General features: G+C 37.9%; 1 protein-coding gene across 1 annotated transcript in view; it reads right to left on the bottom strand.

Moving 5' to 3' along the window:
• tmem131l (transmembrane 131 like) overlaps window positions 1-24,101 on the bottom strand; it is a 44,087-nt gene extending 19,986 nt beyond the window's left edge. Inside the window, exons 1-6 of the mRNA XM_062433962.1 lie at window positions 23,947-24,101; window positions 23,098-23,171; window positions 17,806-17,849; window positions 6,929-7,000; window positions 1,008-1,131; window positions 660-776 (exon numbers count right to left, since the gene is read on the bottom strand). Of these exons, the coding sequence (XP_062289946.1) occupies window positions 660-776; window positions 1,008-1,131; window positions 6,929-7,000; window positions 17,806-17,849; window positions 23,098-23,171; window positions 23,947-24,070 (555 nt within the window). The 5' untranslated portion in view covers window positions 24,071-24,101. The remainder of the gene's footprint in view (window positions 1-659; window positions 777-1,007; window positions 1,132-6,928; window positions 7,001-17,805; window positions 17,850-23,097; window positions 23,172-23,946) is intronic.
• Between the last annotated feature and the right edge of the window lie 3,131 nt (window positions 24,102-27,232).

Genomic DNA, 27,232 nt, shown 5'->3' with positions numbered 1-27,232 from the left:
AACGGTGTGAGAACAAATTTATGGATGAGGTGAAATTAGGCTTTTTTTAAATAACTTGGGTCCACAGCAAATAGCAAAAGTACCGCAAACTGATACTCAATGGAAACAACAACAAAACATTTTCTGCTAAAGGTTTACCACTATTAATAGCAGCTGACTGGAAGAAAGTTTTCCTTTTGTTGGTTTTGAGTTACTTTTCAAACAAAGTCAAACATAATTTGTATGATTAATTTTCTAAAATGTATAAACAGTGAGAGTCTGACTTCCTTTGTTTATGAGCGTGTGCGATGAAAACAAACATTATGGATGCCAGAAAAGATCCGAGCTGCAGACTGAAACCGGAGTCTGCTGCTATTTGAAGCTTCAAAAGATAAAACTATGGGTGATAAGACTAAAGCCGTTTGTCAACTGTCATGACAAGGACACATTTTGTGGTAATACAACTAACATGTGAGCATGTGTCACTTTATAGCATCGGGTTGTAAAAGTTGAGGGAGAAAAAAGAGAAGCAACCTGCTAATTTCCTGCTCAAAATTATTTTAAATCTAGATGATATTTGACTAATAAAGATATAACCACATGCATTATGATGTGGGATTATACCAGTTCATCAACATTTGGCCTATGCAGTGTAACAGAGGTGTAATAATGGAACTGACCTGGTATGACAGCAGCCCATGGGCCGATGTGTTTATAAATAATGTGTTTTCTACATTGCCCTCCTCAGACGGGAGGAAAATTAGTTTAAAAGATGCCTTCCCTCTGGGTGGGATCTCCTAGGACAGAGAAGAAACATGAGAAGTTATTTCAGACATTACTGCAAAGAAGAAGACAAGAGGAAACTTGTGAATATCTTATAAGACCCTTGTATTATTATTTTTGTGTATTGTTAAAAAATTGGAAAAAGGGAATATGCCTCTAAAGTACGTATATATTCTGTAATTTGTATATTTTTAATAAACCTATCTATACAAAAAAATAAAAAAGACACTTGTATACACACTTACTCTTCTGTGGAAGGAAGGTATGTAAAAATGACTGCTGGATGTAAACATTGACAGCAGTGTCACAGGAACTTCCTGGCTGGGGTTGTGTATATTTATGGTTTCAGCTCTTGGCAGCCCCAGCGGCCTGTAAAGACAGTCAGAACAGCATCGTAAATAACGGGGCTCAGCACTAAGCTTTTACTCATGGACCAACTTAGCAAGTTGAGAAATTTGGGGAACACACATATCACATTTTAAAAAGGCACCGAATGGTTCGCCGATTATTTATCAGCTACAATAGCTGCTTTTAAATGAGGTCTTCTACTGCAAGTACAACACACCACACACAGGTGGGTGTGGTCAAAGGTTCAAACGATTCATACATTTTTACTTTCTTTTTTTTTAAATCTAAAAGCTAGCACTGCATCACTCTTATAACCAAAAAAAAAAAAAAAGCATCATTTTGAATCAACTTCCGCTTCGCCATTAGGGTTAAAATCGTCATTGTTAATTATGTCACATTTTGTAAACCTTCTCTTATTAAAGTCTTACTTATGTGAATAAATAGTGTAATTCTCTGGTTCATATAGTATTTATAACTGGGAAACAGACTCCAAATGTTTTCATTTCTTTTACATAAAAGGTTAGATGATAGTTTACTGTTTGCAAATTAGAGATTATCTTTCGAGATTAGCCCTAAATTAGAGGAGTCACTGAATAACTAGTGTTTTGCATTCTGTTAACACAGAAAGCTATGAGAGGTTAATCAGCCATTTGTCCCTTGTCAACAGATAGGTAACAAGTATGAGCTATTCATTTTTAATCTCGTAAAGGCCCCAGTGTCAGTAGTATAACACACATATACAAATAAGGACACAAGGAAGTGATGAGAAGGGTTTGGACATTTTTTGCTTTAATCTATTCAAATGACACGTTGCCACCAAACTCTTTTTTTTTTGCTTGGTGACACCAAAACCAAGAAAATGCACCTAACTACACCTTTTCAAACAAGCACTTCACTTTAATTAAATTCATAATTTAGTTTTTCTTCCCCCCTATGTAATTAAAATATAAATATTTCTATATAATTTAACTTTCTCTGTGCCGTTTTCTCACACAAAGGTTATATAATAAAGCTATTTAAATGTGCTGCATTAACAATGTATGGCTGAATGTGGCGGGATGTGAGGCACTTTTCATTAGAGATAATATTACATAATACAAAGTGAGTGCATGACTTAATGTAATTGTGGTTTTATTATTTTGGAGATACAGAGCATAAGCAACACCAACAGTCACCTCTACACACTATAATCCAATAATAAATACTGCATACTGTAATACGTTTTTATTGGTTAGTATTTGTTGAGTCTGTGCCAGAAATGTCGTTTGTTTGATGGCATTTGACCTACATACTCCCCTATATAACCTACCAAATATACACCCCCAAAATGGAAATCACCAAGATGTTTATATGGATGTATAGATTTTCCTCATGTGACAAATGCTAGAGTTTAAAAATATTTTGAAGGGTGCAAACCATAAACTGAGAACTGTTCAAATGACGATGTAAATGTTTTGTGGACCCTGCTGTTACAACTATTTTTGGAATGCACACTAAACTAGGCTGTTTTCACATATGAACTCAGGTCCGGACATTTTCTGGAGTTGCCCTTTCACACATGAAGCACACAGCAGAAGATGTGTCTGTTTTCACGTGCTGGAAATACTCTGTTTGGTTTAGGGGAGGGGTGCGGGAGGCAGGGCATGAAGTAAAAAATACGCAGCCATTCTAAATCAGCATTTTTATTTTCAATTTTGAATTCTTTATTTTTCCACCAGAAAGAAAACTACTTCTATTTTACGAGAAAGAACAGGAACTCTCCCATTAGCGTTAATCCAGCGGCAGCCACATATGTAAAACAGTGGCTGTGGATGAGAGGTGAATTGACTGCTGGAAGTCATAGACATAATATTAAGTTCATGTTCTGCTTGTTCACCAGTTGTTCAATATATTGCTCGTAAAGTCTCCAGCAGTTGTAGCTCCCTTGCTAACTGTGAGGTTTCACTGCTGTATCCAAACATGGGCTCAACTGGACATTACACTGACTTTGTACTAGTGGGCTGGCAGAGTGACATCTGTTTAATGTCTGGTCCGACTGATTGCGACGTTTGTGTTCACACATACAGCTTCGCTGGGTAATGTCCGGACGACTGAACCAAAGTATTTATGACTTCTGTGTGAAAAGGGCTTATGACTAGTCTAATAATCGAATGTTGACTTAGTACAGTACATGAATTGTTCATTGCAATGTGCTGCTGAGACGGCAAATATTTGGTTAGCGTGAATGAGATGTGATCTGACAATGACAACATGAATGAAATGTGTACTGTTGAAGTGTTTTTCTGTCTATTGTTTGTTTTTTTATAAAGACATCTGTCCTCTACATCAACAGGGACCAGCTATCACTGGATTATCATAACTGTGAGTCTTTTCTGCAGGTTTAAACTATCTACTTTCATCATTTCTTCACTTTTCTTTCAATGTAGAGAAATTTTGCGTGTGTCAGCTGAAGTCGACGCTCAGCTTGTTGTTAAACAGAGCAGCACATGAAATCTGGTCACCCCTGATGTAATTAGTGTGAAGTCAATGGTGGTCTTTATGTACACCAATGCCCCCCCCTCTCTCTCTCTGCAGACCGAGCACAGGAGAAGAATGGGAGCATTTTTATTGCTAATCACAGTTTCATGATTATTATGCAATCATTTATTTCACAATACTATGGATGGTTAAAATCAGATGAGCATGTTTTGTTTTAAAAAAGGGAGCCTGAGACACACATTTCGCCATGGATTGTGCAACAGTGTGTTGAACTGCAGAAATACCAGATAAAAAGGAAAGTAAATAAAACATGCCGAGATGGACGTCAACTGGACATTGCAGTAATGACTTCAGTTGATTTTCTAATATTTAAAATATAGTATTTAAAATATATATATTATTAATAATATAGGACTATGATGAACTTTATTAATCCCTTAAGGAAAATATCACTAATGTAGGTCGTTTTTATCATTAGCTGTCATCTATAATATCTAAAATTAATGTAAAATAATCTAATTTCAATAATTACTCTAATTTTACATGTGACCTGAGAAAATCCTGTATTTTTTTGTTGCACTTTTAGTAAAAACGAAAGAAAGAAATTGAGGATATCCTTTATGCAGGTGTGTTATTAATCACTGAAATGCAATTACTTCGATCCCATGGTGTAGTGCTGGAAGTCTACCAGATCCTAATGTTAAGTAAGTATTTTACACTTTGCATATTTACCTACCAGACGCAGCGTTTACTCAGCACAGATGAAAGGAAGCAACAGGATGTACATGGTCGCACTTGAGCCCTTGAGGGTACTACACACCGTCTTTCCTGTTTTTTTTATTGCTGTTGGTTTACGTTACACTGAAACACCTCTTAACTCACTGCTGCCTTGTTGATAGAAAGTGTCGCTTGCTGTATATTTACTTCCCTACAAGCTCAATGTTTGATTAAGTAACTTTCCACTAAATTGATGGTTTTTTTTTTACTTAGTTATTACTAAGTGTATTACATTAATTTGAGCATGAATAGCTGGATGGTGATCTCGTAGTTGTATTAAGTTCAAAGTGTTGAATCTGGAGGTTGGAGATCTTTCTTCTTGAACAACCTGCTGGCCTTTCTTTATGTAACCAAAATACTCCCACACGGACGATATAAGGTGTTTTGGTGAAAACAACACTTCAATGTTGGGCCCCTCAGACATTGACATAACACTTCTCATCTCTGTTAGATAATGAAGCCCCCCTCAAACAAAAATAAGGGGAGCTGCTCTTGTGTAACTTTGTGTACCTGAACTTGTCACAGCACAGCATTTTAAGCTAGTGCACCAGCTTTGTTTTCATAATCAATTCTGCCAGTTGCACCTATGGATACTTCTTCAACATAATTGTGCAGTTTTCGAGATGCACATTATTAGATTATTTGCTGACATCCAATATGCTAATATTTTCCAACTACAACCGACCCGTGCTTCCCCTGCAGGCTCCACTTCACTCAGCAGCCTGACAGACCTGCTGCTTCTTCCCACTTTAACCTGAATAACAAACTGGGGCTCAGTGGTCTGGTTGGATCCCCCCGGCCAGCTGCGGATAGCTGGGAGGTTAGCTGGCTCTGCTTCCCTCTGGCCATGCTGCGCTTAATGCTCTGCTAGCCCTGACTCTCCATGGGGATCCAACTGTGTCACAGATCCTTCATTTGTTATTTAGGTTAAAGCAGCAGGTCTGTCCTGCAGCTGAATGAAGTTGAGCCTGCGGAGGGAGCACCGCGACCATCAGGGTGAAACAATCCGCAGTGGGAAAGACAGCCAGGCAGCGGAGGAGAAGGCGACATGCATATATTACATTTTAAAGATTTTATCAGACGATGATGGGCCAATATTATTGTGCAACTACATCAAATTTTTTGTTTAATTTTCCTCACAGAACGACTGTAATGTTCTAAAATGTCCCTTTCTTAAGAGTGAGAGCAGAAACACTCAGTGTAGCTTGTCCAACTGTCAACACGTTTCATATAACGGTCATACTGCGTTGCGAATTTCTGTCTGATTAGCATGAAGACATATTTTTGGACACGGGCAGAGAGGATTTTCGCACCACAATTAAATGCAGTCCGCTGCAGATACTGCCTGCAACACCATGCAGCACGCTCAAGCCACAGAAAGGATAAAGTGGAGTGCCTTGGGTAATTTAAAGGCCCTCCGGTCAGTTTAACTTCGCTACAGTCACTTTCAGACAGGTTTATTTTGGTCTTGTTTAGCTGCATCACTGTAGGTCTTTTAACATCTGTTTCTTTATTATTATTATTATATCCTGTGTCATTGTTCTGTTAATGAACATATCTGCATGTCTACAAGCTGTGCATTAGTTCTAATACAAATTTTCTCTAGTCTCATCTTCGAGATTACTAACTAATTAATGCTGCTGGTAGAAATGAACAGTGTAATTACTGTTCCCACACAGACAATCCCAAGCTGATGTGTGGGACTTTAATCTTATATTCATGTGTTGCTCTTCACTATACATTTCCAGATGCAATTATTATATCTAAGAGTCCAAATATTTATCCAATTCTTTTATTAGTATTAATAATATTACATGATTTTTGGCAAGTTGCCTGCCTTTTGCATTCCTCATGTATTAAATAAAATATAACAAAATACATGCAAGCTTGTGACTGTTTGCTTTTAACAGGAGCAATGAAACCACTATCCAACCACAGCAACACAGCTGATATTCTTTCTGTTTTGGGAATATGGAGGCAATCAGTGAAGTTCTTAACCCTTTTGACTGGGGTCAACCCTCTCCAGTATGCGTCTGAATGCTGGGAAAGTAAGCTCGCTTCCATACTTGGATGTCCTGTCTCTACTTTAAGGTTCACGGGGGCCCCCTGCTTTATGAAATCTTCCCTTTCTGTAGCATTCATCACAGCGACAGTTCACTTTGCTATGACTCCATCAGCTTATTTTAACTCAGGATAAATTAGGTCGGTGGAGTTTTCCACATCACTCAAGACCAAGATGGCAGGGTGCTCTGGGGGCCTAATGGTTAAGCCGCATACCATATAACTGCAACATCTACGACTCGATTCCCGACTAGGGGATCCTTGTTGCATGTCACACCCCTCTCTCTCTCCCTTTCCTCGTTTCCTGGCTTGCTACACTGACTCAAATGAAGGCATAAAGCCAAAAAAATAATAAACAAAAGAAGAGGGATGGTGAAATGAAGTACATTTTGTCCTTGTGTTGTGTTATTTGGCATGTAATAAGTGCTTTAATCATTTTCAGAAGAAAGTGATACTTGTTAAGACACGTCATGTGAAAATAAAAAGTGGGAACTGAACTTACTGAGTCCCAAACTCCAACGCTGGGGGCTGGAAATGTAAGGGCCTCCCATTCTCCCGTGTATATGGAGAGGAGCTGGTGGAGAGACAAATGACAGAAGACAAAAATATTAGGTCAACAAAAAACAAAAAACTGTTCATGAAAAACCTAAAACATGAGAAGAAGATTATATAAATGACAATTTAGGATGAGAACAGTGTGTCTCCTTTCCAAACTGAACATGTGACAGTTCCCTGAGATAAATTAACAGTCAAAACTACTACTGCCTCAGGCTGCTTCACAAACCACATATGCCCCGGCCTAACAAAGACTAAGATCATGCCAGCACACATATTACCACACAGACAGATAGACAGACAGATAAGGGATTACACTTTAAATCAAACCTTTGTATATTAAAATAATGACACACTCCGCTAACGACTGCATTTAGAAAAAAACGTGGCTTTACTGTATTAGAAAACTACATTTGACACACAAGCTTTTCAAACTTAACATCTCAGAATTGCCAATATAAAAATATTACCTGAGGGTAGAGAAGTACTCATTTAAGAGCTTTAACAGCGAAATCAATTGACTGTATTTTAATAAAGTCTAAACCTTAGTCAAAAATCTTCACCAAGGCTTTTTTTGCATCTGACATTTTGCCATGAAAAAGGCTTTCCACCAAAAGTTCCAGCTACTTTGAACCCAGATGAGCTCATCTTAGGGACTAAATCTGGACCTTTAAAGTCTAAGTAGTGCACTCCTGTTTGTGTTTCCACCACATGTGAAGGAACCAGGTAGATCATACAAAATTAGACCCATGAGGAGTTTAAAAAATGATGGCAGCATTTAGGAATCACGTTAGCACATGGAGGAAACAACAACACATATTTATCCTGGTATTTGTATTTACTGCTGCATGAAACGGACGTAATGACTGAATGAAAAGGAGAAAATTAGGGGAGGAAAATTTAATTAAAACTAAGAGCATTTGTCTCCTCAACAACATCTGTTGAGTATTTGATGGTTATTTATTTTTGCTTAAGAACGTAACTGCTGCTACAAACACTCTTTTTTTCATTCACTCGACCACGGCCATTTGGTGTCTCTCTCTCTTACTCACACCATTTTTGTTTTCTCTCGCTCTTTTTTAAAACATTACTTTTAGCATTAACAATCGAACATAAATGTCCACCTGTCATCTTAGACTGGTCCTAAATCGATAAAGGAGTACTTCCTTGTTTTATGAATTACATTTTTAAAATTAAAGTCATCTCTGCAAACCTCACCCACAAAGTTCAGTTAACTTCAGAAGCCACAACCTGAGCAGGGACTTTTTGAGCAGTAAAACACTCTTTGGAACTTAATTTTGACCCTGGTCTCTCCGGTAGAGGAATAGAGTTCTTTCTCTTCTCCTTCTCTTCATACCTGGAGAAAGCTCCTGCGTTCGAAATGCAGCTAGTGTGCGACCTTTAGCTTATATACACAAAACAACGCCCCTAAAGAAATGGATGTCAGCCCTTTACCTGAACTACCTTGATTCAAATTTTAAATACATTTACCTATTTTCACTGCATACACAGGCAGACATTTTACATAATAAACCATACTATCTTTGGATACAGAGTCCATGGATTTACATTTTCAACAAATTTTGTATGAACATGCAAAAACATGAAGAGTGGTGAGGCAAAATGGTGAAAAAGCAGCAACAGTCTTGGACTTTAACAGTCTTGGACTTTCAGTCTTGGACTTTAACTAAAAATCATTAAAACATCAGTAACATCTGTTATAGTACTTACTATCTACAGGAACACAAATCAGTATATTTGAGTATATTTTGTTCCATTGCATTTAATTTTAAGACAGGCTGTACAGTAACTGCTCTATAAGAAGCCGTGCAGCTTGGAAAAAAAACAGAAGGTATTTTTAATCAGTCATGAGCTATTTTTTCACCTCAATGTACTTTACTGTAACAACATGCTGAAATCAATATCACATAAAGATTTCCTACTGTACACCAACAGAGCAGGTGCACACAGAATCTATGTGCTGTCTTGCCACAGAAACTGCACAGCATGTGTGAGCAACGTTGAATATAAGCAACCAACCGCAAGTAAAGTCAAGTTAAACACAAATGTGTAGTCATAGAAATTTGGATTGTATAGAAGTCACTGAGCAGACACTTTTTGGAGGTGCACCGTGTTATTATTTGTAATGGTGTGTGTGTGTGTGACGTCCAGTGCTAATGAGCTCTGGGAATGGACGCCTTGAAGTGCAGAAGCAGCAGCTGATTTGTGGGTTGTATGCGTGTATGTGTGTATGCGTGTATGCGTGCATGCGTGTGAGTGTGTGAGTGTGTGAGTGTGAGTGTGTGTGTTTGACTTTGACTGTGTTGGCTGACACAGCTGTTGACCAACAGAGGAAATCAAGTGCAAGGACTATGGTTTAAGTGTTCATGTGCATCACACCAGCAAAATAATTGCCATTAATGCAGTCATCTTAAAAAGGATGTCACATTTCTGTATGTTTTTATTGCTGAGGGAACAAAAAACTAAACTAAACAACAGATAACAGACACTGGACCTAAAAACTACAGTCTAGAGCCAAGCTATAGCTCAGACAGCTGCAGCACCACACCCCCAAAAAACAAGTGCTGCACAGAACAATTCTGCTATTTTTGGATCCATCTCAATTGTGAGGCTTAAGTCTAAAAAAATAATGGCCACACTGTGCAGCATGACATGCTGATCATTAGACAACCACTCTACTTCCTGCTGCAGTGGAAGCAGAGTACACGAACATAATAAAGCAAGCAGTGTGATGCTTGAGCACTGTACTAGATTCAAGAGTCTAATCTCCATAAAAACAGCTACAGCAGACCAATAAAAGATGTGCTATTGCCCAATTAAAGAAGAAATGAAGATGCAGAAACAGATGTATGCTCATACAGATGGGATATCTTAAAAAAGGGCTACTAACACACAACTAGCTGCAAGCAGTGTGTGACTACAAACTGAAACCGCCACTGACTGTTTCGATGTTGTTCTGTCATTTATTGAACGGTTAGTTTCCGTATTTCTCTCTGTAATGCAAAATGCATCAAACTGAAGTCTTCACCATCTTTACAGCCTGCTGTTAACTGCAGAGTAAAAATAGTCACATGACACAAAAACTGGGTTTATAAATGAACAGGTGGGGGGATTTAGAATACCACGAACAACACATACACCTACACCAACTAAGCCTGTGCTGCAGTAAAGAGGATGTAAAGACTCAAACTCAACACTTTCTCGTCCAGAATTAACAGAGACAAGCACTCCTGTCAGGAAGAACTTCTAGCACTAAAATATCTCATTTTAGCAGTATTCTTTAAAGTATTTCCTAATCAGGTTCAGATTATCTGAAGTGCACAGGTACTGAAAATGGCTTCAAAGTTTTCTCTTGTTATATTTCTATCAATAAATGTGTTGAAATATGTTCTGGACTGTAAAATAGTCAACACCAGTAAATGTGGCGTATAATGAATGTGTATGGGGAAAAAAGGGAAGTAAAGTATAGAGTGAGCAGCAGTGGGAGCAGGAGGAGGAAGGGAGAATATTGTAGACTGTATTCTGCTGAGCCCACAGAAGAAACACTGCAGCCTGCCAATTCATACCATAGCTACAGCTCCTTCACTGACACTTCCTTAAAACACACAGGCAGCCTCAGCAGTCTAAATTTGGTTACAAATACACACTGGGAGTGGTTATACATTTCCTCATCTATCAGATTCTCTTTGCCATTTAAGCTAGGTAAAATAGTACATGAAGTGAGCTCTGAGTGATTATTCACAAGAGTAACAGTTCCTTGTATCGGTCACTGATGGCCATCTGCCACAGTCAGTTATACCGTTCTCTTATCGTTCGCATTGCCGTGGCATGAAATGATGGCAGGCATGAGGAGGAAGTGAACAGTTGATGCTGTGGCCTTTGTGTGGGTTCTGATACTAGGCTAGACTAGGTGGGAGACACTGTAACTTTTAAGTAAGAGCGAGACTTCCTGATCTAGGCCGATGTAACAGATAGAATTCAGAAGAAGGGGGGAAAAAAGTTTGTCAGTACATTTTTGTATGCATGTGCGCACACAAACACACACACACTATACGTATTGTGCATTTGGTCACAGCAAGGGCACAAAATGCAAGATCTGTCTTGCAAGCTTGCATGATTTCAAAACATGTGTGAACATAAGTTAACACAGAATTTCCTAAGAAGCTCACCTTGAGGGAACTTTGTTTACGCAACAATGACCCTGATTCAGTTTGCCTTCTTCCTGATTTTAAACATGTCACGTGTCTTTGCTCGTCATCCACATTTTTCAAGTGCTGTTTTTTTTCTTTTATCTCACCTTTGTAGATAATTGATCACATTACATATTTCAAAGTATTTAAAAAAAAAAAAAAAAAGACTTCAAGTACGACATTAATGCAAACATCTCATGAACAATGAAATCTGATTATAGTTATGGAACATGTTACATGCAAGGTACAGTTTCAACCATGGCTGCGGAAACATGGGGGTGGTGTGGTGAGATACTGTCACTATAAATGATTATTACTGATAACATTCCCACACTATTGGGTCACATCTCATAAAGTATCTCTCAATAACTGGAAAGATGCAGCTGCTAGATTTGAATGACTCCAAAAGGTGAAACAATGAATCTGTTATTGGGCTGCCGAGCAAAAGCACAATGACTCCCCGTCTACGTGCTAAAACGGAAAAAAGAAGGAGCATGGAAGCATGTCATTTGCCTAAAACCATAATACTTGATTTTTTTTTTTCTGTTGAAATCAAGTGTAAAAAAAAATCAAATGAAGTAGCTAGACTCTTCAACACTTCATAAGCACAATCTCTGCAAAAGATTCATAAATTGAGCTTCAATAAGCAACGCTGTAACACTTCTAATGATAAAATAAAAAATACAAAAATCAAGTGTAGACTCTCGATGATGAACGTGCGCATTTGGACATGCAACAGTACACAGTGTAAGCTTATATCACAAATGCAAATCTTTCAAGTAGATCATTTTCCTGTTAATCTAATCATCTAATTTGCAATCTCATTTATCAACATTTGCATCAATATTTGTAGTAGTTATCCATCCTTCCTGTAATACAAATTGCTACACAATATTAGGCCAAACTAAGAGCAGTTTGAATACAGCTGAGGCCGCCCAGCACACAATTTCTAATTGTGTGAAATGAACGTGCGTCCTGATATCAGACTGATCTCTGTTCAACATGTTCACGCTAGAGAAAGCCACAGTTAATAGGAAGGTCTGAGAGTGTTGTACAGATCTGTATCTTCTGCTTTGGTAAGTGTCATAAGTGGTTAAATGAGTGTTTGTGTTTACACGTGACATACAGTACTGTTGAAAATGTGGACGTAACAAGCAAAAGGAATGATGTATGACACTGTGGCCGCAACTAATTATTTTCATGATCGATTAATCTGCTGTTATTGTATATTAATTCTTTACATGTACAAAATGTCAAATATATTCAGTTTACTATGATGTAAAACAGAGAAAAGTTGAAAATCACCACATTAAAGGAGCAGGAACTAGTGAATGTGTAGTATTTTGCTTAGAAATTGACTTAAACATGTTACTGATCATACACAGTTGTTGACTCATTCGACTATTTACTTCCTCTATGATTACAAGACAAGAGACTGTATTTATAAGTGGTGATGTAGACTTCAGACAACAGGGTTACTCTTGCAGCAGTAAGGTATAAAAAAAAAAAAAGGCTGGTTATACTTTATTTTATTTTACACTGAGCCTCACATACATTGTCAACTAGCCACCTGTGGCAAAGCCCTCATGAACTGGTTCGCTTTCTGACTCACAGACTACAAAGTCAACTGAAAAGGAAGCAAAAAAAGAAAAGGAGGTCAGTGCTGAGACAACAGAATTTAAAAAGAGCACAGACAAAGACAAAAAGCCTCAAGCGACCTTTTATCTTTCTTCCGTTTCGGCCGATAAATAAGCGCTGGGTTTTGCCTCGTTGCCCCACCACGAAGATCTGCTGCAGTCATCACATTTACAACTGTTTACTAGAGTAGTTTGAGAAGTGCCCTGAGATAACGTCTGTTGTGATTTGCTATACAAATTAACTGAATTGAATAAAGGTTGACTTGAATGTTCAAAATGGGTAATAGGAGATGACTACACAATGTACACACAAAGGACGACATCTCTGTTGCTAGAGTCTAATTTCTCCTCGCAAGATATTGATGTCATGGCGACAGAGGTGATGAGATGGGTAATGAAAAACCGGGATGCCACTTGGTAGAATAGTGGGCACAGAAATAGCGAGAGGTGTGAAAAGATGCATCACCACCTCTCACAGAAACCTAATATTCCACATTGGCACTGGCCACCCACTGAGTGCTCTTACATGCAAAATAATAATTTGACTATAATCAAATAAACACAATCCAGATTACTGCAAAAATCCCAAATAACATGGTAACCATGGTAACTTGGTTAAAGTCATGTAGTCAGTTATTAAAGCATAACCCGTTGAACACACCTGGATGACACAAGCCCTGAATGTGGATTTTGTTTAGTTTAAAGGAAAATGTTTTAGGTTGCATTGAACAAAAGCTCATTTCCACCAATCAACTTCTATCTCTGTACCAATTCTGATATCAAGAAGAAAAATAACCATTATATTTTATTATTCGAACTAGAGATCTACATATCATACTGACAAACTCAAAGCTTTCCTCTGAGAGGTGACCCTGGATCCTCGGTTTAAGCATAAAATGGAGGATGATGACCCAGTCTGGGACCGGGTCAAGGACAAAGTACTGGCAGCAGCACATCCTACAGAACAGAGCATGTATTCATTATGAATGTGAATTGAATTTAGACTTTTAATTATCAAATGCCCATCTCCCACATCATGTGCTGTGTTATTTCTTTGTCCAGTCTAATTGCTCTTTACACTTACAGCTGACCTAGCATGCTGATGGTGAGAGGGACATGGGGGAAAGTACAGCCAGATGAAGAGGAGAGGAGAGCAAGAATGATGCTGTACCAGTGCGTGAAAAATTGCTGAAAATATAGTTGATATGATTCTTAATACGTGTCCTTTGTTTCAATTTTCATCTCAGACAAAAAGCTCATAACTGGTTAACTCTAACTGGCTAAGTAATTTTCTTCTAGCTTCAAACCTGCATGAAGGCCAGAACACCTCCCTTTGAGGAGCTTTCTGCAGGAGATAATGACCTGAGGAAAAACCTAATTCGGAGCACGTTGTTCATCCAGGAAAAGACTTCCAAAGAAGTGGAGATTTAGAGGGACACGCCACCTATAATGACCTCAGAAGACCCTGCTCTCTGGTGGTAAAACAGGAGGGAGACTTGGCCTTTAATATCAGACCTAGTCCTTTCATACCGGTGTGTCCTCTACTACCTCAGTGAGAAGGTTTTCTTTACTGCTGGAGATACAATAAGACAGAGAGATTTTGGTTACAATCTAAAACCTCACTGCAAGATGCCACTAAATCCTAGACACTGCACCTTTAAATAATTAGGGTTTGTAATTGTTTTACTTTATCATTTCTGATAAGAAACAGTAATATTTATATTTTTTTAAACTGTAAAGAAAAGAAACCTTCCTGTCACAGATTAGTGATGATAGCCTAAATGTGCCAGGATTATAAAAGCAGGCTTATTTCTGTTCTTGTATTTTATCAAAAATATATTGAAATTGGAAAAAATATTCGATAAGAATAATCAGAATCAATAAAACTGAACCAAACCCTATTCAGCAGGATGGATTGCTTGCTTGCAGCCAGTGGGTGCCCACACATTACCCGTCTTTATTTAAGATCTTTCTTTACTTTACCGCACAACTCCCCACATTTGTGTGACAAATAGTGCAACCGACTGTGTGCCTTTCACTATCAAAGAAACACCTTCTCTTTCCGCCACTTGCAGCCATTCATTCACCTGCTGTGGATGTCTCAACTGTCAAAATGCCACATGGTTTACCACCTGCAAACAGAGAATATGTAACACTTCCTCACTTTCTCTTTCTTACCCCCTTTTTCTTGCTCCCTGCGATAGATTTAGTGGATTACAACAATACCAGGAAGCAGAAATAGGCTGGCAGTGAGGTTTGACTTGATAAAGAGGGACACTGTCTTCTATATTATGTAACAAGTGATTCTCTCTCTCTCATGCTCTCTGCAGTACTAATTGTTTGTTAATTCATAACCTGTCAAACAGTGTTAGTCAGAGTGGAAAAACTGTGTGTGTGGGTGAGCATATGAGGGGTCAAATTTGAAGGGGAAATGAGGTCGTCTGCGTCTGCACAAGAGTCTTGTTTGATAGCAGGCAGTTGATAAAGATCTGGTGTTTTTGCTATCAGCAGTTTCAATACCAGCTTGATATTTATTTAATTAAAACTAGACTAGTAAAGTGGAAAACATGCTGCACTGTCTTTAATGGCTGGTAGTGTAAGCTTCTCATGTACGTCTTCAAAAAGGTGGAGGAGAGCATTTCCTGTGTCGTACATGCTAGTAACTTGTTATTTTCTCTGAATTCAACAGCAGCTGCCCTTGAAGAGACGTTCAGACTCTCAACAAGCGCACCACTGAGCTGTAGTCCAAGGGTTCTGTCCACTGCCACAGTACAAAAATAACAAGTTATGTTTGGCGCCATTTGATCCCCTGGATCTAACTCAAATAAAGTCAACGTTTGCAGTGACCTCAGCCATGCTCTAGGGGAGAGGTTAGGATCATAGGAGAGTTAAGGTCAACCGGTGCTCACATGCATTTGTACAAGACGGGGAAAAAGTAAGAGTAACAGTGACACCAAATTTAAACCACATAGCAAACTAAGACTTGTCCCATAGTATTAACACAGTTGTAGACAGTAGGTTTGAGTCAGGAAGATATGTTTTAAGGATATTATAAGAAATGAATGGGGTGGAGATTAAAATAAAAACTTCTAAAAAGACAAGGGGAACTGAGGCATCTTTTGACACAAGACTGGTCTCAGAAAGAGATATCATTAACCTTTGTGTCTGCAGCCTGTGTTGCTCTTCAGGCTTGAAGAGAGTGATGGCAGCCCTGCCAAGTGCCTGATAACCCAGGCACGAGAGGCCTCACAGCCCCGGAGCTCTGGAGGTCTGAAGGTCAACCAGCACTGCAAAGCCTCCATTGCCTCTCACCTCTCTGGACTTTAAAAATAGCAATATTCCCACACTGGTCAGCAACATTGCTGCATCTGAATCAAGGCAACTTATATTGAGTCTGCAAGGTTGTCATAGTTTCTCATTAAGGGCATGATTAAGCTTAGCTGTTCATGAATGCAACAGTGCTAACATGAATGTTTCTGGTTAATACTAACACTCATGTTTGAACTTATACTGGCAATTATTATAGGGAATCTTACCTTCTTTGCTTGTTTTTGTTACTGTTGTAATGTTTTATTGTTACTCTGCACACTTTTAAAACAGTCTAAAGTGCTTAAAGAATTGCAGGAGATGACAAGTTTTGTTAGGTTATATTATACATTGTACATCAAATTAATTTCACAGTAGTGCCAAGGGTGCATGTTACTGTCATGTTGGGTTATATACTATCATGGCATTGCAATAACTCAGCAGTGAGGTGGCATTAAAGTCATGCAGAGTGATACAAACATCTTGCAGATACAGGTCAGTCAAACTATACCTGACATGTTAAGGTATGAACATATAAGTATGGGGAAAATTTGGTATACTGTCGCACTGGCTGGGCTGGGACTGGCATCGCTTCTTAAGATCAACACGGAGCAGTGGGGCTCAAAAACAAGATTATATCTGTGTGCCATTTATTAAACATCTGTAATATGAAGGATAAACAAGCTTCAATACTGCTGTGCTTCTGAGCAATCACAGGAACAGCCAGCCCATTTTTAAATAATACCACGAATTGTTGAGTTTCGATGAAAACATCTATTTTCTGAACAGTTTTCTCCAGGAACATTAAAAAAAACAGCTAGGAAAGACAGACCTCTCCTCCTTTTTTTTTTCTTTCAAGGAGTTCTAAAATTAGTCAGGAATTTGGTTCTGTGCCTCTTTAGCACACGCCCCCAAACTCTCTTTGTCACACACCCCCTCACTCACCAACATAAACAACATAGCCTGCATACAGGGGAAGACTTTTAAAGGCCTTTTTCAGAAACCCTAAGCCTATTACTCTGAAACTACACCATGCAATTTGACTGCGTGAATATAAAAACATGTCACCCTCCAAAGCTACACAGTGTTAATGCGGCATATTAAATACGTCATTCAACAGAGTCCTATTATAGTTTATAATTTAAAAAAAACTATGTTCACATTCACTTTTCCCAACAACACTTCTAGTCTGTACTTTTACGGACTGTAACTCTTTGTTGATGCAGGGGTAGGATTGTTTTTTTTCCACTGGGCTGTTCACAAACTGACGCCACGCCACACCACAGCCCTGCTTACATACTGTATCTTACAGTATAATTGTACACTATACACTATAGATGTCACTTCAGTATGATGCAATCTCTATGTTGGTCTGGGGTTTTGTTAATAATTATGTGCCTTAGTGGAAAGTCTATTCCCAAGTGCCACTCATGAACAGGTGGAAACCTTTCGTGAACTTCATATAACTGTTGATACTCTTTAACAAAAACTGCTGCATGTATGTGTGACTTCCTCTGGCTGATGTTTGAAGTAGCTTAAAATTGGCCAGTTTCGATGTCGTTTCACACCTTGTCAGCTTGGGTTTCTGACTGTGAGTGTGCAATACATTACAAACTTGTGAAGAAAAACCCCACGTCTGTCCCTTAGAAGATTAGCTATAAAAAGCTTACCTTTCTTCCAGTGGAAGACCGTCTTTTCTTCGCTCCTTCTCCACCTGCAGAGGAAAAACAAAAAAAATAACACTTCAGACATCATACGCTGCATTTTTTCTTGAGTCACACTGTGGCCTAGAAAGCCATGATATCAGGAGGCTCTGCGGGATGATAAGACAACCTGCCTGCTGGATACTTATCTCCAGAATCCTTCAAACAACTGATGTACGTCTATAAACCACCAGCTGCTCCGATACAGGTCGCCACTGTGCATATGTATTTAATTTCTTGAAATGTCAATAGGTTTATTTTGCATAAAATATGATTTCACTGTAAACACACCAGGAAATCAGAGAGAGCTGAAAACTGGAATAGCCTTGGGAAACTAAAAACTGGCACTGCGTCTTTTCCACCCTGACTCCAAATTAGACAGCAGGCAGCAATTTCTGCCAGTGTTGGCAGAGTTTACTGGATTTCTCAGAATAAAACAATGAGCATCCAGTTTGCTGTATACTAAACAATCTCACAGTGTGCATGAAGTGTTACTGAACGAACTGAACATGATTTCTGAAGATTGGTACTCAACAAAACACTTTGCACTTATTGGTAACTAGAGCTGGGCAATAAAACGATCTCAACAGGGGATCGGGATAACATTTATATAATAGATAACGATGATAATCTTTTGACTTTTTTTTTTTTTTACCTCATATGGATAAATCTAACAGTCTGTGACACAGCAGAAATAGGTGCGACAACAGCCAGTTCGCAGCTTTTTGCTTGCATGTCAAAACACACGGCCATTTCCTACCACAAAAGCATTGCTTGAGCTACAGGCTCATGGCTACCGGTGATGAAAGTGGATGTGAAAGTGGATGTAAATATGAGTCCAACCAAGGGGCCTGAAAACAACCATGAAAGTGAACGTTATTCTCCATAGATGAAGATACTGTTAAATTTAGTTTGGCTATCGTCTGTTCATAAGGGCAGCAACTTCCCGACCAAACACCAGCGCCAGAAGTGGGAGAGGGTGAGTGGTAATGCCAGGCCAACAAGTCTGCAGCTAGCTAATCTATTAACTCGCACAAACAACAGACGACCAATCCAAAACGTACCTCAACAATTTTTCTGAGAACAGGACTGCACCCTGCTTTACATTATAAGGATGGCTAATTGTGTTATAATGCAGAAACTTGTAGTGAAGTTGCCAAAAATATGTGTAATAGTAGTTGTTTACATATTATTTTATTTATTATCGGTACACAATAAATCCTTTCAATAAATATCTTAATATTTTTTTGTGTGTGTGTGTTTTACTGTTGGTTGTGGTGATGTGATGAAGTTTCGAGTCTGAAGTACAAAACCCGCAATTCTTCTTTCACTTTTCTGTACCACTAATAATACGTTTCCTGTAAGCTACCAATTATGCTTCCATACATTTACCCAATTATCACACAAACCATGTCAACCAATTACTAACTACTCTAAACCATGTGACCACCTCAAACCATTATCTAACCAGATTACAGTGTGCATGTCAACATTGCATCCACTTCAGTTTGGTTTTAGTTCACACCCCTCAGAGGCAAAACTTAACCAGCTCCATATTTGGTAGTTAATTGGCATCTGCTTGGTCGTTGCTGCAATACTATGACCAGGATCGAACTCTGATTTGTGTGATAATGGTGTGTAAACAACAGCTGCAACAACTGGATGATCAACACAGTCAAGTCAATAACCAGCAAATATCCCTTTTAAATTTAGATCACTTTTATCTACTATTTATCACTTACTATTCATTATTATTCATGTTCTAGGATTTTTTAAATAGATTTTACTTGAATGTTTCTATGTTGTTATGCTCACTGTTACATTTTTGGTCCTGTCACTGGGTCTGTCATGTATGTTGTTTATCTGCAGCTGTATTCAGCACTTTTAGCCCAAGACAAATTCCCTTCAGGACAATAAAGTTTATCTTATCTGAACTATTTTGAGTCCCTTATTTAAGGGGGAAAAATAAAGCTAAAATTATGTGGTTCCAGCTTCTTATATGTGAATATTTTGTGGCTTCTTTAGTCCTCTGTGACAGTAAACTGAATATTGTTGGGTTGTGGACTGTTGGCATGATATTTGAGGGCATATTCTTGGGCTTTGGGAAATGGTGATCTGCATTTACCATTTTCTGAGATTAATCAATCAAAAAAGACACTGGTTTTAGCTCTAGTGTAAACATCTCAGGAATTTCCTAAAGGGAAGGATTAATGTTTCATCATTATCTGAGGAAATCCTTTAAAATACAGCGAAATACTTTAAAATGCACTCCTCCTAGTGTTACCACATGAACACCATTAACAAATGAACATGCACACACACAAAGGAGTACCGTTCATTTTAACTGAATGAAGTGTGTTAAGTAGAGAATTATAACACAGTAGCACAAACACAGTTAGCTACAGTGCAGTAGGTTATGTGCACCATGTATGGCCCACAAAGATAAGCTCTGCTCTCTTCAAACACTGAACATACAGTTACCATAGGAACAATCTAAAGCCTTACGGCTACATTCATGATCACAACAATTGAGGACTGTTTAAGTACGACGTGTTATCTGTCTGATCCATCTGATCCATACACACACCTTTAGGAACGTAGTGCTGCTGATACAATCAGGAATTACATGAAATGAAATGTAGTCTGGACAAGAGATCGGAGACAGGATGCCATTTACTGAGACATTGTTTTCATTACCAATTAATATGCTGATTGTTTTCTCGATTAGTTCATTTGTCATTTGGTCTACAGATGCTGATCACCATCTCCACAGCCCAAGATGACACCTCGAAAGTCTTCTTTTGTTCCAAATAACAGTCCCCAACCCAAAAATATTCAGTTTACTGAACTAATAAAAAACAGAAAGTGCTCACATTTCAGAAGCTGGAATCAGAGAATTTTAGCATTTCTTTTTTTTTTTTTTTAAGAAGAAAAAGGGCTTAAAATAATTAATAGACTCTCTGTCTACTCTAATTAATTAAGCCATTGTTTGAGGACAGTGGGCATCCAGTGTTGCTTAATTTGCTGCTCCATTTGCAAATTTAAGAACATTTTTTTCCCCCTGAATTGTTTCATCAAATTGTAATTATTACTATACTGTGCTCTTTGATGATTGTAATTACTCAACAACGCTGTAAATGAGTGTCTCAGTGTATTCCTGAGTTTAAATAAAACTTGAATAAATTAATTGTAAACTGTCACTGGTTGTATAAACCCACAAGTGGGACTGCTTTATGTTAATACTCGATTTAAAGGATTTTTTCAACGTTATGTCTGCAATACCTGCAAAAAAAAGACATTGCCATCTCTGTATTTTATCAAGCAACAGTTTATTGTATCATACATACTGCGATATAAAATCTGCTTCTACTGACACCAGCAGCTTGGAAACAAATCAACTATATTTCACTGTTCAATTCATCCCTCAGCATCTTTGAACCTCGGCATGTCAATGGCTTAAGTGAACGAGACAAGATTTTACAGCTGATTAAGCTCATCAACAGAACACATGCTGTTTCTGCTCATAGCGGCAGATGAGACGTTAAAGCAAAATCAGAGCACAAGTATATGTCAATGAACTGGATTCTAGCTGCAGGGATTTTAAGATTAATGCAGGGGATTTACAATTTTAGCAAAAGGGTCTGTATGCAAAAACATTAAAACTCAATAAGGTAAATGAAAGAAATGGCAACCTCAGCTAATCTAATAATGAAGAGGAAGGGGGGGCCTGGCAGTTTCTATTTAGCCGCATGATTGTTACGCTAATGCAAAGCATGAGTCAATATTTACAAATCATAAGTAAAAGGTGTGTGACAAAGATGAAGTAAGAGCTCTAGATAAGCACATCTGCTCAGCTGTGATTCCCACAAACCAAATTAGATATTTTTACAAGTGTATTTAAGTGTCACGGGCAGATGACAATGTACTTCCTGCAATGCCACTTCAACATGCCTGCAGCGACATTATTACGACTCGACCAGCTGACCACCAGCAGGGGTGGAGTATAGGAGACATGCATGTCATGCTCTATTTCACATCGCCCATGTAACTGAGACAGTCACTCCATTCACTGCCGCCTATCTAAACATGACACCTAACAATGTCAACAATTCTGCCATCTGCCAATTGGTTTGCAAGGTAGGAATGAGAGGGAAAAAAGCCCCACCAAACCATGACATACTTCCCCTTTTCTTTTAACTATTGCATATATTTTTCATCTTAAATGCAGAACCATCTCTAGTCTGGGCATACATGTGTGGCAATTACTAGAGTGCAGATTGCAAAGCTAGTTTTTAAAACTTCATGAAACACAGCAGCATGTTAAACTAAGTCACTTGTGGCGAGCAACTCTTTTTTTTATGTATTCACTAAATTCATCAAACATTACAAAAAAAGTATATTAATCATCTGTGGGGGAAAAAAACAAACAAAACACAAACCCAGTCATCTAATTAAAGTATTCAAACTAGCTATCATTTTCATTTATCTCCTTCAAAAGCAAACCACATTATCAAGTCTATTCACATCTGTTTACAAGGCCCCTGCAGAAAAAAAAAACACGCCACACCCCCCTCCCCACAAACACACACACACACCCCCCTCAGGTAACATGACAGTCAGCTGGTGACCTCATGACAGGTTATCAGTAAACACTAAACTCCTGCTGTTTGTGCTGGTCTTGCTCCATGATTATGTAATCATCACAAACTCCTGGGATATAGTAGCTCAGATCTTTAAACAAAAAGCTGCATAAAAGGAGTAAAAACATGGAAACTAAAAAAACAAAACAAAAACAACAAAAAGCAGGGAAAAAAGTGCAAAGTAGTGATACAGGATATGTAGGTCCTAACATGCTCTCAGTGTGCACCAGACTCAGGTCCCCAATGGACATTATGTACAAAAGAAAATAAGGAGGAGCCACATGGCAGGTGGCCTCCCGCTCTGATTTAATATGAAATCTGAAAAGTTGCTAACAACATGTACAACTTCAAGATTCATTGTTACCAAAGTGTGGATGCTTGCTTATATTTTCCTTACATAAACGAGTGAATATGCACGATTCAACTAGTTGCAAAGTGAAACACAATGAGGAGGAAGAACAAGAAGAAGGGGGGGGGGGGGGGGGTGCACAAAAAAACCACACACGTGTTCGTACATCTGGCTGCATTAAGTGATGACTACTTTGCACATTATACTCTCAATTCCTCCTTAACACACAGAAAAAGACACTTAAATGAAAGCAAAAAAAAGTTTGATTACCTGAAGTGGGACTAATGGCTCTGCATCCTCTGGTTGCCAGACCTCGACCACGTTGGTGGACATCTGACTCAGAGCTTTGTGGGGAGCAAAAAAAAAAAAAATTTTTTAAATGAACAAACAGTGAGGTGTTTGAGTTGGAAATTGGGTAATATAGAGAAAACTGCATATAGTAAAGCATCATATTTAAGCCGTGGAGAAGAATCACGCTGCAACATGTGTAGCTTTGTTATATTTTAAAGGCTATAACTAATGAATAAACTGAAACAGCGTGGATGATAATGACACAAACAAGTGAGGAAATGACTTCGCCTCGGCAGGCTGACAAAAGGCTGCTAGCTGCCTGATTAGCAGGAAAGGGTTAGCTCGGCTGGGCTAACACCTAACTTGGTAAAAAAAAAAACAACAAACACACACACATATCTCTGCTTGCTTTACTACTGGACACCAAGACACCAAGAGAGAGCCAGCTTACTACACACTGTGTGGTTTCATTGCAGCAAACAACAAGTCACCACAGACAATAAGGGTTTACTTCACACTGCTGCCAAAGCTAAGTTAACCAAACACAAGCAAAGGAGGAACTGGCAGCTAGCATGAACTAGCACCTCAGAGTTGGTTTAAAATAAATAAATAAAGAAAAACACAACAAAGTCACTGCTTTAAAAAATAAATTCAGAGCATTTAGCGCCCTTTGTGATTCCACATGCTGTTTTTCTTAATGTAGCATGCCACCAAATTTCCACATCCACTGCATCGCTTCTTTTGCTGTCAAGTCAAACCCTAAGCTAACTTCATGTCTCCTGAAGCGAAATGGGAAATAATAAATACTAAGATGAAGGCGGTACAAACCTTGCAGCTGAGCCCCTCCGTGCTGCACGCAGGGTAAAAGTAATTGAAGTATTCCTAATAGTATATTGATCCACGTTTTCCTGTGACAGTGGCTGCCTTGTTGGAAGTCCTGTAGACCCGCCATGCTGCCCTCTCGGTTAGCAGCCTGCCTTGTGTGTGTGTTGCTCACTGCGTTGGTCTTTCTTTCTCTCAGCAAGCAGCAGCAGCAGCAGCAGCAAGCGAGCTCCCTCCCTCCTATCTGCTCCTCCTCCTCCTTCTCCGCCTTGCAACACAGTGTACAGTGCAATGCAAGACACACCAAGCACCAGTGACACCAGCAGCAAGCCTGTAGGAGTACTTTAAAAGAAAACAAAAACAAAAAACACACCATCAAACATGTATAATTTAGCCCCAAAAGTGGCGGAGAGTAACCAGAAAAAAAAGACCATGCATTTACTCAAGTACTACTGCACTTAAGCAAAAATTGGAGGTACTTGTATTTGAGTGTTTCCATCAGTGGTGGATGAAGTTTTCACATCATTTACTTAAGTAAAATGGTCTAAAAAAACATTACATAAGCATTCCAGTACAGCAAAATGTACATAAAGTAGCAAAAGTCAAAGTACTCATTATGTTATTATGTTGACTGGCATACATAGAGATGTTATATTATTATATTATATAGAGTGTTATGTTGTTATTGTTATCATTATTATTATTATTATTATTATTATTATTATTATTATTATTATTATAGCAAATCATATGGTTTGTTTTAGTAAAATTGTCTAAAAAAATACATTACATAAGCACTCCAGTACAGCAATATGCACGTTAGGTATCAAAAGTCAGAATACTCATTATGTTTATATGTTGACTTGCACATTTACATATATATAGAGAGATATGTTATATTGTTATATTATATAGAGTATTATATTATTATTATTACAGTAAATTATATTATTTGTTTAAGTAAAATTGTCTAAAAATACATTGCATACGCACTCCAGTACAGCAATATGTACCTAAAGTAGCAAAAGTCAAAGTACTCATGTTATTATATTGACTGGCATATACATATAGAGAGAAATGTTGTATTATTATATTATACAGTGTTATAGTATTGATATAAAGATACCTTGAACCTAAAGTATCAAAAGTCAATACTCATGTTGACTGGCATGTTATAGAGTAATATCTTATTATTTAGGTATTATTATAATTATAAATTACATTATTTGAGTAAAATAGTATTACCAGCAAAATATACCTAAACTTGACCTACATGTTGGTTCAAGATTCATTCCTGCAGCTATGAGCCTTATAAATGACACTCTTCAAATATAATTTGTATTTGGTTTGTTGTTGTTTGCTGTTACTGCTGGCTGTGAATCAAATTGTCCCCCCAAGGATAATAAAGATACCTTGAACCTTGAACCTGAAGTATCAAAAGTAAAAATACTCTAACAGAGTGTTATATTATTGTTATAGTGAACTATATTGTTTGTTTTTATCTCCAACAAGGTTACTAATGTGGTGATTCTCTGGGTAGATTAATGGTAACAGTACTGCATCATATTATATAAGTGTATCATATTTTTTTCTAATAATAATCAGAAACTTTATTTATATAGCACCTTCTGCACAACGTTTGTAACACATTTTAACAACAGGATAATTGTATATAACATTATATTCTATTGTTTCAAATCTTAAATATCTAACAAGTAACTAAAGCTGGTACATAAATGTAGCGGAGAAGAAATACAGAGATGCATACAACACAGGTACCTTAAATGTATAAGTACAGTACTTATTCAACCACTGGTTTATACTTCTACTCCACCACAATTCAGAGGACATTATTGTACTTTTTACTCCACTACATTTATGTGACATACATGGTTACTGGTCACACAATGAGATTTTACATCAGTTTACAAACTATGATACCCAACAGTATATCAAATGATTAAAAATATCTCTCACCTCAAACTACAACAGTAAAATGACCATTACACATTAATGCATCAACAATAATAATACAATAATATGGTACCCATAGCATGAGTACTTTTTCTTAATACTTCAAGTACAGTGCATTTAGAAAGTATTCAGTCCACCTCACTTTTTTTTTTTTTTAACATTTTGTTGTTTTGCAGCCTTATGCTAAAATGTATTAAACTCATCTTTTCCCTCATCAACCCACACTCAACACCCCACAGTGGCGACATGAAAACAGGATTTTAGACAATTTTGCAGATTTATTAAAAAGGAAAAAACTGACATTGACATTGATTACAAGATTTGCTCACCTGGATTTTTGGGGTTTTCTGCTATTCTTCTCTGCAGATCCTCTCAAGCTCTGTCAGATTAGATCAGGACTTTCGGTGGACAGTCATTTCCAGCTCTCTCTAAAGGCGTTCGATTGGGTTTAAGTCAGGGCTCTGGCTGGACCACTCAAGGACATTCACAAAGTTGTCCCCATGCCACTCCTGCGTTTTCTTGGCAGTGTGCTTGGGGTCATTGTCCTGATATGCATAGTCAGCTGCGAGGCCTTTCCAAATCATGCCCAATCAATTATATTTATCACAGGTGGACTCCAATCGAGGGACAGAATATTCTCAAAGATGATTAAGAGAAATGGAAGGCACCTGAGCTGTATTTCAAGTGTCATAGCAAAGGCTCTGAATATTTATGTCAATGTAATATTTCAGTTTTTCCATTTTAATACATCTTGCACATGTTATACTACTTTTTACCTCTATTCCACTAAATTTTAGGGGAAAGTATTATACTGTTTACTCCACAAAGTGTATCTGACACACACACACTAAAACTGTACATTAAATAAACGTGATAAACTTGTGATGTGATGCATTACTAAAGATTTCACTAGTGGTTTCCAACCTTTTTAGCCTGTGACTCATTCCAAAAAAGTACAGTCTGTTTCAGGGTGTTCAAAAAAGAAACACTTCCTCTCTAAACTTTTCAGACGTTTCTATTTTGAGGCACAAAGAGGAAAAATTATCTGATATTTAATTTTTTTTAAAAGAAGCAAAGATTAGAGAAAACTACCTCGCTTATTAAACAACCCTGTGGATTAATTATCTTGTGACCCTCCTACACTGAACTTAACTATCAAACTGTACATGAAGTAGCTAAAACTAGCTCCACTATAACCAGCCAACATAGTAAAATGCTACTTAAACATTAATGCATCAGTAGTAACAATTTAATAATGTCAAACATAAATCATTAAAGACATTTTCTGCAGAGCCAGTGCTTCTACATTCTGCGGATT

This window comes from Scomber scombrus, chromosome 2 (assembly GCF_963691925.1).
Source record: "Scomber scombrus chromosome 2, fScoSco1.1, whole genome shotgun sequence".
Classification (NCBI taxonomy): domain Eukaryota; kingdom Metazoa; phylum Chordata; class Actinopteri; order Scombriformes; family Scombridae; genus Scomber; species Scomber scombrus.
Note: the sequence above shows the minus strand (reverse complement) of the source record. Positions and strands in the feature narration are given on the sequence as shown.